Source organism: Balearica regulorum, chromosome 4 (genome assembly GCF_011004875.1).
Source record: "Balearica regulorum gibbericeps isolate bBalReg1 chromosome 4, bBalReg1.pri, whole genome shotgun sequence".
Classification (NCBI taxonomy): Eukaryota; Metazoa; Chordata; class Aves; order Gruiformes; family Gruidae; genus Balearica; species Balearica regulorum.
Window position 1 is genome coordinate 68,832,035 of NC_046187.1, and position 15,117 is coordinate 68,847,151.

Sequence of the window (15,117 nt, forward strand, 5' to 3'; positions counted from 1 at the left end):
AATTCACAGACTCACGTGCACAGAGACAGCAAGAATAGCAGTAACTTTTCTTCTCACCTGCTCAATCTCAGCTAGACCAGCAGCTTTTGAAAAGGCACTGGAATTGCATTCCAAAACTGCTAGAAGTTCTTCTGGTAGCTCCTCCATCTGCTTTAGCCCATCACAGCTACATCCTGGTGTTTCTGTTATGGTAAAGCACTGGACAAGTGTAATGCCACTCCCATGAAAAACAGACCCAAAGCCATCTGACCAGATGTTTCGAATAGAAAAGTATTGAAGTGAGCGTATGCTCAAAACTACTTTCTCTACCAGAAGCATACATCACCAATAATGCAGAGATAAGCACGACATTGAACAAGAAAACAAACTTAACAAGAAAACATAAATACTAAGCTCTAAAATAAGATATATTTAGGGTCCCCCCCCAGTCCTCAAAGCATTTGAAAATCAAAAATACATCTCATTACAGTGGGCAGATGAAAACTTACAGGTTAAACTTACAGGTTAAAATTATTCAGCAGAGGTTTGCATTTGCATACACTGAAATTTGCTATAAAATTTCCATTATTTTATGTTGGAAGAATTTACCTGATACAATTTGTCAAGATCAGAACTTTCACATTGTTTGGTCTAAGAATCTGACTGCTGCACAGCACTCCCAAACACTACACTTCAGCCAGGAGATGGGAAGTATCCCCTAATTCCTCATCTCTGTAGCTTCTTGAAAGTTCTAAGATTTCTTGAGAAAGCTCATACCTAAATGCTAGTATCATACTGGCAAATAGTTGTTTCTTCACCTTACCAAGCTACAGTTTCCAGAATAGGTGGTTTTTAGAAGGTCTTTTAGCTTCTAAATCATGCACACCACACAAATGAAGTCATCTTCACTTTTATTGCACAGAAATGAAAGCAAAAATTCCAGTTTATTTTCATACCAGACTCTTCAGCATATAGCAGCACTACTGGAGTTTGGGTAGTTCTGCTTCTGGGTGAATCCAATACTGCTCCCCATTTCAGATTTTGAATGCCATCCTGGATTAGGTTTCCATTCTTAATGGGAAAAGGAGGAGGAAAAGAAAAAACCCAGATTATAAATATACAGTGTTTGTGATATGAAAAACAGGCACAAATTTCCTTTGCTATTTCACATTCAAAAGACTCATTATTTCATTATAATTGCTATTATTTTATACAGTTTTCTCATTCCAACATTTTGTCATTTTCTAGTAAATGTGGTGGTTTTACACTTCCCCCTAATGTTTCCTTCTTTACAAAGAGTTAAGGAAGAAAATCTGAGTAATAAGCATGTAACATATTAGATCACGTGTGGAACACTATCAGAAGAGAGACTAAATGATGTGCTTATGAACAAAGAGAAAAGAAAGTCCAGTCAAGTAGGGAATGAGACTAATAGTTTAGTACCCAATTACAAAGACAACTGTTCCTAGGTAGGAAGAACTCAGTAGGATAAACATTCTGAATTAAGTTTTCTTTTCTATTGATAATTTAATTGTAAATTTCATATTCTGTTCTTGACATTTATCTTGACTCCCTGACTGAATTTGGAAAGCGTGACAATTTCTGGTGCGAAGCAGACACCCTTATTGCCTGATACACAGCAGTTCACATTTCCTATGCACCACGCTCATTTTTAGTGAACAGACTCGGGTTTGATTTCTCAGTAAAACACACAATTGAGGTGGTAGCCAAAACAGCTACAGCACAGAAAACACAGTCACTTTTTTCTTCCTGCACTGCTCTGCATCAAATGCCAGCAGAAAACAAACTTGGTCACTTTGGGCTGAGCTGCAGTTTTAAAATTACATACAGATGGGCAAGGCAATGACGTCAAAGTCTTCAGTCAGAAAAAGCCACCTGATTTTCCACAGGATAACCAGTGAGAATAATTTTGATTTCAACCCAAGTCAGCTGCCACATTATAGTTCTCTACTATGAGATCTTTGCTAGGTGGCATGACTTAAGGGGAAACCACACTTCCAAGATTTCTTCCTTCATTTTCTCAGTAATATTGAAGCTGATGTTAATTCCTTGAAACACTCATTTTCCTTTCCTGCAAGTTTGCTTTTCTTTCTTCCCAGATATCTTTTCTGTATTGATATGTGAGTTCTGTCAAAAGAAACTTACACAAAATGATGTAAAAGATAAAATGCTTGGATGCCAGGAACATCATATTGTGAAATCAAGACCTCAGCTGTCATGTGAAAGCTGTAGAAAGGTGCATTGCTTTGTGTTTCATACTTTTCTTCCACCAACACCTTCAACAGACCCTTAACGTTCACATCTAGAAACCATCTGACAAATCAAGACACAGCCACATGGAACCAGCTGCTTTTTCGTGCATTTTTCATTCAGGTATAGGCTGCAGTTGGAATAATGCAGACAGGATCCCGATACCAAATGTGGAAATTCATACTTCTGATGAGATTTATGTGACTACACCCCTCCGTGAGAGGCAGTTCACCTCTACAGTACCAGAACAAAAAACCTAATTGGACCAGATATTATTGCATGAAGATGCAATAACAACTAAGGTTAGTTTTCAAGAATAACTGATGGGCTTGGCATTTGAATGACATGGTATTTACCGAGGAATCTCATACCATGTGTATTTCACAGGAGTCTGATAAGCCTGTCTTCACAAATCACTTTTTTCTTGGCTGTGAAATAGGCAAATAATCCCATTCACTCTTTCACTGAAAAAATATATAGAAGCAGCTTTCCAGAAAAGTAACAGCATGAAAATCTTTCTTATATTGCACACAATTTCTCATTTTTATAGCTGCTGATGGAGTATGATGAGCTCAAATAGGATTTTTCTTGTAACTATTTTGGCTTGAATACAAGATCAAGGTAATGAGATTAGGAAATTCTATTTTAATAGGTGCTAGTAAAACACAAGATAAGGAGGAAAAACCCCTCTTCAGTTTTACTGTACAACACCAGATGTCTCCCTCCTCCTTTTATCATAGATATTGAAACTTTCCCTGCTATCTCAAGCCTTTTCTACTAGAAAAATCCAAGTGAATTAGTAGCAGTCCCAAAAGAGGAGGAAAAGACAACCAGAAACACAGAAGGTACAAGATTTGATGCTGCTGATGCTACATACAGCATTTAAGGAACACAATTTATGGTGCAAGAGACCAAAGTAAACTGGCTTAACACAAATTATAGCCTGTTCATTTATACCAAAGACTGGGTAATAGAGACTTGGTAGCCTCCTATGACAGCACAGCTGTAAATTAATACTTAGAAAAGAAATGGTTAGAAAACCTTGTGTAGAGGAAAAAATAACCTTTTATTAGGGTACAGCACAGAATGAGAGTGATTTGGTCCTGTTTCTTGAAGTCTTTTTGGATTACTCTCAGGCAATTAGTCAGCTGATATATCTTGTTTTCACACCTTCAGATAACTCAACATTTACTTTCTCCTTTTCTCAAACAACTAGTAATTCTCCACTACTTCTTCCCTGGCTCTGAAAGCCCTCACTCCTCATCTTAGCTATGCAGTTCCCTCAAAGTGCACTTGGTTGTTGTATCTGTTTACAACTTAGTGCAAGTCTCCCTAGAAATATCTTAAAATATTTTCAAACCTTAGTCCTCATTCCCAAGAAAAAGTGTACTCACTAGTTAACGTAACTGTAGCAGTGGTTCAGGCTAAGTATAAAAACGAGCAGCAGCAGTCAGTCCTCCTGCCACCCCAGACGCACGTGGTGAGCCATAGCTTCTGAGCTCTCCATAAAGGTCACCCACGTGCTGCTGGTTACTGCAGAATGATCTTAGCACCTTCTCTCCCTCACACACAAAGACAACCTCCGGGAGCTCGCTGCTTTGGGACTGCAGAGCCACTAATGGTACAAAATGACCACGTCTGCAAAGGTGCATTCAACTGCCAGGTTAAACACTTTGTCTTTATTTCTTCCAGCTTTTACAGGCAAAAGATCCTCTCTAACTTCTTCCGGTTCTGGAAGTACTCAGTCTGATTGTCCTCCTATACTAAAGGGGTTTTGTTCATGCCCATTACCTCTCGGTTAACTGCAGTTGAAATCAGGAGAGTTCTTAGGATATCGGGTCACAATCTGAACAGGGTAGTTGAGTGTGAGCCTTAGCTGATTTCACTTTATTTAACAAATCATCAGAATAAAAATACCCTCCACCTCAGTGCATAAAGAATAAAACTTTGTTTGAGATCTCTCTGTGAAAAGAAATGTTCTTTGTCAGCAAAATTAACTGGCAGAAGCTGAATGCCATATTACAGCGCATGCAGAGCTTTCCCATGCAATCCTGGAGAGAAGCGCTTGAAGCAAACAAGTCCTATTCAGTGTATTCAGGGCATATCACAATAGTACAGAGCTGCAAACCATCGAATATCTCAACTCACAATCAGTCATGAATACTGTATCCATCTTCCCTTGTTCACCATTATCCAGAAAATCTCATAGACATGATTTATTGTCAGCTATGCTTTTTTCTTCAGCATTTGGGCATGAATAACATGTGAAAACTCACCCAACCATATGTGTACTCCTCCACTGAATGGTGTTCACAAGACAGAGGTCTCGGAAGTTCTTCTGGGCTCTGCTTCTAGTACCAGCTGAGACCTTTTACCTTGGACACATCACTTAAAAACTTAAGGAAACAAGATTTGTGAGGTGCCTTCAATGTGCACCTAATAAAAGCACTGATGCAATGAAGCTCCAACTACCGATTCCAGTGAGTGTGAGTTGGACACTGTGAAGTAGTAACGCAGCAACAGAAATAAAGGCAAAAAATACAGGAAGGAAAAAGTCTCACACTTACGTCTCGATTGCATGTCTAATGACAAGCGTAATCTAGGATATATAAATATACAGAAATATAAAGAAAAAAGCTAATTACAAGAAGCCTTATTTTTACTTACCAGGTTAACACTGTTTTCTCTGTTCTCCAATCTTGTAAATTGGGAATATTTTTCTTTCTTCTTTTTTGACTTCACCCTATCTTGATCTTTTAAAGCCCTATTTTCATCCAAAAGCTCTACCACTTTCTCCTGTAGTTTGATTTCAGATAATTTCAGATTATAAATATGATGGCTAGATTCTTCCAATTTTCTTCTGAGCAAGTCTTCCATGTCCTGGGAATACCGGAGTTCAGTCTGCAGGTCCATCTGTTGTCTTCTGTTGTCCTCCTCTTTCTCCCTTAAGAACTTCAGATATTGCTGAAATGTCTCAAGGTGGCTTTTCATGTCATGCTCCACATTTTCTATGCAAGTTTTCAATTCCATTACTTTCACATCAGAGCATCTATAGCCCTGAGTCCCACTGAATGCTGATTCCAGCTTCTGTTGGAGATACTGCACCATTCCCTCTTCCAACTTGGATGTCAAAAGAGCAACATGGGCACTGAGATCTAGGACTTGCTTTTCCAGCCTAGATATCTCACGCTGAAGGTAATGTTCCCTTTCTCTCAGCACTGCTGTCTGTTGTGTCTGCCTTTGTTTGTAGTGCTCAAAATACACTGACTGGCTTTTTATTTCATCTTCTTTTGTCTTCAGCTGCTCCTGAAGCCAATGTAATTTTTCCTTTTGCTTCTTCTTTGACTTTTCTTGGTTTTCAACCTACAATTTCAGTGAGTTGTACGGTTAACATCTTAATTCTAAATCTCTTCTTCCCTTAGCATTCTTCTTAATTTTGCAACAATTCTGCCCTTTTTTTCTGAAAACTCAGGAATTATGTAAGTAGAAATTTGTTAAAGCCAGTAAAATCCTGCATTTAGAGCAAAACTGACCTAATGATTTGTCTTTTCAGCCATCACTGAAACATCCCAGTAGGAAACACACAAACAAAACACAAACTCACCCACGTCTACTACTACATAAAATATAGGAAATTTTTAAACTCTTTCTTTTGCATGTTCTACAGCACATATTAAATCAAAAGAAACCTTTGAAATTGAATTAATACAACCAGGTCTGAACTATACAGTAACATATCCTTAACACTGACAGTAGCGTGACTCCAAGATGCTACAGGCAGAGAAGCTGTGGTTCTATTATAGAAAACAGAACACATGGTTTCCAGAGACAAAGCTTTTGCCCTTTGCCCTCCACCATACCTGTCATCTCTGATGAACCCTCTGGAAAGGAGAAAGGAGCAGATGCCTTTTGAACGTGTTTGAGAAGGACTTTAGAATTTTCATTTGCACCAAAGTGCGTTTGAACAGAGACATACAGAGGTGAAAGATGTCAGTGGAAGACAGAGGAGGCTTTTATGATTCACATGCTGCCCTTGCCTTGAGCAGACAGAGCCACCAGTATCATAGTGCCATTGTGGCAACTTTGAAGCAAGACTGAAGGCACAGAGACATTACTGTATTCCTTCAGGCTCTTCTTTAGGTCAGTGTTTTTGATTTCCAGTATTTTTCTGTCTGAGCGGTTCACCAGCAAGGACAGGACAGGAGGAACACTAGGCTGAAATGTTATGGAAAGTCAGTCGGTGTGGGATAATAGTTTGCTTAACTGTTGGCAATATACATATGTCTAAACTTCCTAAGTCTTAAAAGATACATTTCACTTTTAATTAAAACCGCAAAGACTATTGTTCATACTCATGAGTTGTACTGCATGGTAGTAGTGTCCTGTCAGATTATTCAAATTTGACTTCAGAAGCTGAGACAATGAAAGCGTATCTTTTGATAAACAGAATCAAAAGACATTGTTTCACTGTAGACCATCCCTGAATAATTTTCATTCCTTCTCTATTTTCATTTATCCATCCAATGAGCTGTGCAATCTAGGCAAAAATGCCCGTTGCACATGCTATCAGCCAACAGCTGACCTTTCTGATACATAACATTTACGTGCAGAAGTACTAGCACTTGGGAGAACTGAAGACTTTCCACTGCAGAACTGACAATTTCAGACCAGACACGGTGGAGAGGGAGTTTCAAGGGCATGAAATCGGCAACGGGACGTTCTTGGCAGTGAGGGAGCAGGTCAGCTTGCCCCAGGGAAGGGCACTCTGCAGAGGAGGGCTTGCACCAGCAGGGCTCTGCAGAGTCATGGCCCACATTATCGTGCATCCCAGGAAAGAAGGCATGACCCAAATCATTCTGGGAAAGCTGGAAGAGGACACAAAGCTAAACAGGAAGCTCAAAGTGGATGCAACAGCAGGTGGGGCCCAGCTTGAAAATGTGTGACTGATTCAAGAGCCAGATGATGGGCTGAGCAGATGCATTTTGTACAGAAAGCAAGCTGTGTCAGCTGTTTTGTGCTCTTGTATCACATATGGTAGGGAACCAAAAAAATACTTTATTATGGGGCTAGAAAAATAAAAGGTCTGACCTATGGAGAAGGAGTGCGCTGAGTGGGGTCTGGGGAGAAAGAAGGGAGCACTAGCATACATCCCAGTGATTAAGGGCCCAAACAAGAGGAATGATGGCAGTGCTATCAAAAACATAAGAGGAATAGAAAGTGAGACAAGAAGATGAAAAAGTTTTTCTACATCCTCTGGATGTAGAAAAAGAGAAAGGCTGAGATGATTTATTGCTTAAAAACAGGAGAGGTCACTGGAGAGGAGATTGACTTATAATTTATTACCACAAAGAGAAGCTAAACTAGGCCATTTGAAACAATATCCTCCTCACCAAGTTGGTCAGGTCCTCCCGAATGTCTTGCAGTTTCCCTTTAACACGCACATTTGCATTTTCAGCCTGGTGCAACTTCACATTTAGTTGATCAATCGTCACAAGAAGTGTTTTGTGTGACAGCTCCAGCTCTTTCATCCTGTGATAGTGAGAATTAAGATCTTTGCTAAGTAAATACCACACAGTATAGTTCCAAATGGATAAGCAGTCATCAGCAATGCATCAATTTATCTTTATTTTTCCATTTTTCTCCCAATAATAGTAACAAATTGTTGATCACTAATAATAATCACTTAATTCTTAACAAGTCTACTGGTGTTTGCACGTTACGCTGGAAATTCTCAAAACTGTTAAAGACAATGTCTATGTTCATTCTCTCTCTGCTGGCTTAATATGAAAATCATAAGCAAACACATTTAAAAGATCAATGTTCGCCGAAGCTTGGCACGCTACATAAAGTAACAACTTACCATAAAGACAACCACAACACTTTGGTCTCTACATGTATCTGATCACAGGATTTTGCTAGGTTCACGGTTAGCAAATTCAAATTTTATGATGAAGGTAAATGTTCCCAATCAAAATTAAGATTACAGGTAACCTATGAGTAACTCTGTGTTTTACTGACAGAAGGGAAAACCTTGTACTTGTAACATACCTCACAGTGGGTGAGGTATAATGCATAGCTGTATTGACTTTGTCCACAAAGCTGGATTTTGACAAAACAGGTTTGCTTTGACCGTTGCTATATAAATGGTAGGGTAAAGATGATGTGGTGCGATGCGATGGGATTCCTCTACACAGGAGTAATACCTAAAATAATATTACAAGAGCAAGCTTCATGTTTTCCTTAATGTTTTCCTTCCCTTTTCAGCCTACACATCAATTTTTTCTCAGTGCTTTAAACAGCTGTGAATTCCAAAACTTCATTTTCTTGTTAAGGAAAATTTTTTTCCAGTCTTTCATTGCCTGTGGCAGGTACTAGAGCCTACTCTATTCTAATCTCAGAGATGCATACATTACCCTTGTGCCACCCAGGACTGTGCTGTACCGTATCTTCATCCTTCAATTTCTTCATACAACTTTCAACAGTCTTCCACTCGGCTCCGCCACTCATTTCTATCTTCTAGCTTTGTCCTGCTGCCTACCTGCCAGAATTTCCTGCTACCTCCACCACAGCATGACAATAAAAATTCATTCAAAAATCTCACACAAAAATGTACTTCTGAAGCAATAGGATTAAGATAGAAAACACATCATTATATAGTACCTATTCGTGCATCAAAGTGAACCTGACAAGGTCCTCCATGGCAGGCACTGCCACCAATATCAAAGGAAACTGGGACACATCAGTCCAAAACTATGCCCTTTGCTTCTCTTTTTTTTTTTGTTCCCCAATAATTCTGCCTTCCACATCATTCCTTGTCTCATCTGTCTGTTCTTCAGCCAAAAGAACTTCAGGGAGAGGATTTCTTTTCTTTCTACTGGCTACCCAAGATCCCTGAAAATGGGCTTCCTACACCCCAGGCAAGTCTCAGCTGGTCAATTTGCTCTCGTTGAACTGTTCTCTCATACTTTCTTTATTTTGGTTTTAAATAAAGTTCTTCCTGTCTTGTCCACAAAATCTTTGTTAAAATAGGGCCATTTGTACAAAAGCTTCAATTTCAAAAAAGATTCATTATTATCTTGATGAAAAGCCCATTATTAAAACATTTCTGGCCAAATCCCTTGATGAATCAAAACAATTAAGAAATTATACCAATAATTATTTTGAATGCTATTTATATTTTCTATAATTTTAAATATTTGGCTTTGTTTAGAATGGAGCAGTTGCTGAGTATCAAAACCTTGATCTTATTACTCTAGTCAACTACATAATTAATGCTTAATAGCACCTTTAGCTACTGGAATGATTAGCATTAACATACTAAAGTAGATGAAGCTTTCTGAAACAAGGAACATTTTTTGCAACACAAAATTCCATATTAACTCTTAGCTTAAAGAGACAGGGATATGTTTTACAAGCAGAATTTACACCTTATGAATATTTAAGAATGAAACATCCTGAGAAAGCTGTCTATTATTTGCAACAAGATTTTTTGATCATGCTGTAAATCTGATTTAAATAATAATAAAAAATGAGTATTGCATTTCTATTCTGACAGCTACACAAAACATTTATACATGCATCTTATCAGAAACCCTAAAAACACATAAAGTTCTTCATGTATCACTTGACAGCCAGTATATGGGGCAAAGAAAAGAGTACATTTGTCACATTACATTAATTTTGAATGCAAGAAACTCCTTTATTTACCTATTTCTTAGGACAGAATCTGACTCCATATAGTCCTCTAGAACACCTTTAAGTTTTCGCTCTGACTTTTCCAGCTCTTTTATTCTGAGGTCCAAATTCTCTTCTCCAGCACTGTTTGCTTGTTCATCAGGTATGCTTGCATCTTCTAATTCCTGGAAAATCCAGGAAGTATCAGTTTTAACATTGAAATTCAGAATATCAAATCCTTCATTACTGGGCATTTTAATACAGTAAGAAAATTCTTGTTCTCTCCCAGATGAAAGATCCATGACGAAAAAACCCCAGTTAGGTTCTCAATGCACTGCAGTCCAAGCATGCAATAAGAGTCTAAGCCTCTGATGATCAAATGAACAGTCCTTCTCGATTCTGAGCGCATTGATTATTTATGAGAGAGTCACATTTCATTAGCCCCAAAGTAATTCAGCATGTATGAAAGGAGTTGCAGTTCACAACATGAGATCCTCATAAGAGATTCAATTAGATTAATTCATTAAGGAATTAGGCATCCAAGTTTAGAAAAGAGGATAACTTTTTACTAAATAGAGGAGTTTGTAAAATTTACTGGTTTTCACAAAAAAAAATATCGTACTTATTTTGGATAAATGTATGATATTTTTATTGTTTCAAGACAGAAGATTAAAAAAGAGGATATGTCCTATTCGAAAGGCAATCTATGACTATTTCAGAGAAACATTCAGTATATTTAACTGATATTTTGGAATTCTGCATTCAATATTTTACTTAAAAGTCTACTTCATCTCTGACAGGTTAAGAAACCATGTCTAAAAGGAAGTTTTAAACTTGGGCTTGGGAAGACAAGCTAAGTTTGGCACTTCTGATGCTTCATCCTGAAAACTACTGAGTACTTCAGCATAAAACCAGGAAAGCTGTTATGACCAACATCAGAAATGAAAAACTTATTGCCTCCTTCTTCACTTATACAGCTGGAACAGATAATTTAAAAGCTGTGTCACAAAAAGTGAAAATCAGGCCCAGCATCTTGCATGGACTGAATCTAGTCAGTTAACACACTGTACCTGTTCCCAGCTCTATAATAAATAGCAATATGCAATGGATAGTAGGGCTGGAACGATATACTCAGTTTTCCAAAACTACACATCCTGCTAGCTCAGTACAGAATAAAACCATCAAGAATGTCACGGAAAATGTCACCCAAATCAGCCAGTCTCTTTGAGAAAACTGTCCCATGTGAATTACAATGTAACAAAACACATTTAGAGAAAAAGAAAAAAAAAGAACACAAAACTGCTCATACCTTTTCTGCTTTGTAACAAGACCATCTCCTGTCTCTGCAGTGCGCTTACCGTTGCAGCCACATGCTCTGACCATCCCATATTTGTGCTTATAGTTTCATTTCCAAAGCAGTGATGAGCAAAACTATGTTTATGAGAAAAAAGAGTGTTTCTTTGCCAAGTGAATCACACTTTCCAATTTCTGTTCCTTCATCAGCACCTGGTTTGGTTATCTCAAGCTGTGATTATCTCCAGTTATGGTCTTTCTCTTCAGAATAATACCAAAACTCTTTCTTTTGCAGGGAAGACCCAATTTTTCCACATTCTGTCATCACACTGCTAAAAGCTTTAACTAAAACATGAAAAATCTCTATTTGAAAAAACACATTCTCTAAATGTCTGTTCCTTTTGAACAACACATTGTGAGCAATACATTCTTTTGGGAATCAAGTTTGCAAACTTCTGCATGATCCTTGTTCCAATTTAAATTGTGCTTTGTACCAGGAAACAGGGTTATTCAGACCCTCACACAAGCCACAGTTTGCTGCATCTGACTGAATTAATCTTGTGGAGTGCCTCAGCTCCTTCAGCAGGTAAATGATCTTGTCTGGCGATTCTTTGTGAAGAGTCCATCTCCGGTCTTACTTCAGAGCCTAAAAATTGTCTGAGAAAAGTGGCCTCTTTTGAGGCTGATTCCTGCACCTTCAACAGTGAGCTATTCAGTTATTATGACAAAACTTTTCCTCAGCTTTCTTTGTGCTGCCTTGATTGTTCTTTGCCTTATGTTATTTTTTTCAATCATAATTTCCACTTTGTCTGATGTATTATCGTGACCATCTTATTCCACTCTATGTTCATGATGGAGTTCAGTGTGCCCATGGGAGCAGACTTGTCTCTCTGTAGCTTTCTATCTAGCCCTTTTAACAGAAAGATGATTTTCAAGAAAATGTGAGGGAGGAGAAAGTTATCTTTTAATATTGTGCTTTTAATATTTTCATCTTGCTTCAATATTCCAAAAATAGTTAAAATTATATATTTCTTCATAATGTCTTTCCACCTCCGAAACTATTTGCTTTTCCCTCTTTGAAAGAAAACCCTAACCTTTTTGAGTTTTCTAACCATTTTTCCATCTTCAATAACTCTTTTCAACTTCCATTTTTTCAATCTGTGCTTCACCCAAAAATTTTCTTACAGTTCAGGTGGTCAATGTCCTTGTGTGTTTATCTACCTCTACTGGTTGAGGTTGTGCCATTTTTCTTCCTGGTAGCTAATGTCAACATTCTTTTATTTCACCTGGGAGGATACAGTGATTTCCAAGTGTTTATTTCCATCTATCTCTCTGCTTATCACATTCATCTTCACATCCATTTCTTCAAGTCCCTCTTTCTTCTTGAAGAGATAACTGAGCACAGTGCATCATGCATTCCCTTTTCCTGACCTCTCAGGCCACCTCAGGATCTTTCATTCTCCCAACGCTATCTTTACAGGTTATTGCCTTAATTTTCAAGAAATATTAAAAAAAAATCATTTCTTCCATGCAGTTCTTACCCACTTCAAAGTTTTCTTAGTTCAATCTACTATCTTGTCTTTCTCCAAAACTCATCTCTTCTCCATCTGTGGATTTCCAGCTTATGAATTTCATATTAATTTTACCACTGTGGGGTTCTAAATCTCTATTTGTTTCCAACTTTGAACAGTTTGTTGTTTGTTTTTTGTTTTTTTTCCTGTCAGCTATTTACTATAGAGAACTTATTGTCAAACACTTAGCTTTTTTAGATAGATATTAAAAAGGAGATTCTGTTTCCTGGGTGAAATGCAAACCACGTTTCTCGAAAGCATGCAGTATGGAGACATAGATGTCAGTACTGTAAGAAAACCATGTGGTAGATAACAGTTCACATAGCAGCCAGTAATTGCACTTGTATTTTTTCCAGTGTTTGATTGATGTGAGAGTGTAAATTCTGTTTAGATTTTTTCAGTGTTTATGATGTGCTGGTCCTTATTTGATTATCAAATCATTCCAGCTTGAAGCTATACCTTTAAAAAAAATCTCTAATTTAATTTCAAACATTTTGCAGCTTCAAGTATTATGCAAACTGTTTTATGAAAAAAAATGCACCAATTTAAAGCTGCTCAATAAATATGTTCTGTATTTTTGCACGTGGACTCAGCTGTTCACTCCATAGGTTCTTTTAATAGCCTGTATACAAAACAAAAACAAAACCCCAAAACAAGAAAAAATAAACAGACTGCTGAGCTTTTGATAGACAACATTAATTTAGAAATAAATGTTGGCATCCAGCCCTAAACCACAGACACCACGGTCTCTAAAAGTTTGATGTAAGGTTCTAAATAACAAGAACCAGAATTGCTATCAGAAAACCAGCTGGGTTGCCTTGAACTAATGAACAAGGTTCAGGAGTCCAACTATAGTTAAGTCTGTTAAAATAAGCTTTGCTGTGTTACATTAATCAGAAGCAGATCCACCTGGCATGATGAGTTAAAGGAAATTGCCCTCCACACTAGCACCACAGTATGATGTGCACTCCTAGAAAGGTGGGAGCTGAGTAGCTATCTGGCTACACAGCCGTTATCCCTGAGTTATCCCCTCAAATGGCTTGTTGCAACTATGAATTAAACTACTTCAGTAGTTAACAGGAAGAATAGTAGGTTATATCAGCACAATGTATTTTCTGGAGACTAATTACATGTGGTGACATTTGTTTAGTTGGTTTTGTTCTGGGGTTTTTTTCCAAATGGCACCCATAATACTATCAGCTATATCAGCATGGAAGCCTGTAGACCAGGCCTAAACCTTGAACTTGCAAAAATACTTTGAACTAACAGTATGTCAAAATATTTTAAATGTAATTTTAAAAAGGCTGGTGCCCTCACTAAGTTTATAGAATGTTTATAAAGTGTCTCTAAACTTGGCCAGCATCCTTTTCAGAGTATTTAAAAATAAATATGTTCATCCAGATGTTAGGATTTCAAACAAGGACTGGAGTAAAAAAGCTGGATGAAACTCCCAGGGCAATTGTTTGGTGACTTCCTTTAACGTTACTCTTTCAAATTTACACTAAGCAAAATAGCATCTGTCCTTTCTGATCTCTACAGAACAGAAAATTCAACTCAAACTGTGGTGAGGTTAATAGCATACCACAAGACTTCCCCTTTCTTCAATGACATCTCTACAAGCTTGATTTTTGACAAAATAAAGGAAATTTCAAAAGGAATACCTAAAATGCTATAAAAATATTGCTTAATTTCAACTAATTTTCAACATCCATCTAGCAATGAAAAGAAAGCTACTGCACTTGTAACAAATCAATAATACCCTGGATTACATTCCACCCATCTGCATCAACCATCATTTCATTGCAAAATATAAAACATATCCAGCACTGCCAGTAATGGAAGACAAGAGCCAGTTCCCAAGAGCATCAACAGAAAGATGATAGCTGAGTTTACCGGGAGCTGAGTAAACCCCCAAAAGAGCCCATGATAATACAGGTCTGATTTTGCAAAAGTACTTGTGATCTGGGCAGAAGAAAATACTGTTTCAAGCTTTATGCTGGGTGAATATAGTAGCTTTTTTGGGTGACTGCTTTCATGGTGCTTCTTCATCATACGATACTTCGTAGCAGTTTCAAAGGAGTTGATTAACTGCATCTCCTACTCTAAGAAGATTCCATGAACATAATACACAACAGATTCCAAGAAGAAAAGACATGGAAAAATTGTAAAGATTTGTAAAGCATTGTGTTTTTCAGTTTTAAAAATACAAACAAACAACAGAACAAAACAACAGCACCAAAAAAAGACTGTGTAAATATCCAATAGTTTTAAGCCATAGCTTAGTCCTCTAACAGTTAGCTTGTTGAGTTACCATCCTTACTGAAAGGCA

At 37.6% G+C, this 15,117-nt stretch overlaps 2 protein-coding genes across 17 annotated transcripts in view; both read right to left on the reverse strand.

Moving 5' to 3' along the window:
- C4H4orf50 (chromosome 4 C4orf50 homolog) overlaps positions 1-10,424 on the reverse strand; it is a 48,685-nt gene extending 38,261 nt beyond the window's left edge. For all 4 annotated transcript variants that reach the window (XM_075752522.1, XM_075752520.1, XM_075752521.1 and 1 more), the window contains exons 1-5: positions 9,958-10,424; positions 7,641-7,779; positions 4,918-5,613; positions 936-1,050; positions 58-182 (exon numbers count right to left, since the gene is read on the reverse strand). In XM_075752522.1, the coding sequence (XP_075608637.1) occupies positions 58-182; positions 936-1,050; positions 4,918-5,613; positions 7,641-7,779; positions 9,958-10,226 (1,344 nt within the window). In that variant the 5' untranslated portion in view covers positions 10,227-10,424. The remainder of the gene's footprint in view (positions 1-57; positions 183-935; positions 1,051-4,917; positions 5,614-7,640; positions 7,780-9,957) is intronic.
- JAKMIP1 (janus kinase and microtubule interacting protein 1) overlaps positions 9,978-15,117 on the reverse strand; it is a 163,086-nt gene continuing 157,946 nt past the window's right edge. For 12 of the 13 annotated variants that reach the window (XR_012835404.1, XR_012835403.1, XR_012835405.1 and 9 more), the window contains 2 exons: positions 11,234-13,410; positions 9,978-10,109 (listed from right to left, as the gene is read on the reverse strand). Coding sequence is in view for 1 of the 13 variants with exons in the window: in XM_075752525.1 (XP_075608640.1) it covers positions 13,378-13,410 (33 nt within the window). In the remaining 12 variants the exon portion in view is untranslated. Of the gene's footprint in view, positions 10,110-10,554; positions 13,411-15,117 lie in introns of those variants that run through there. The other variant, XM_075752525.1, reaches the window with a different exon arrangement.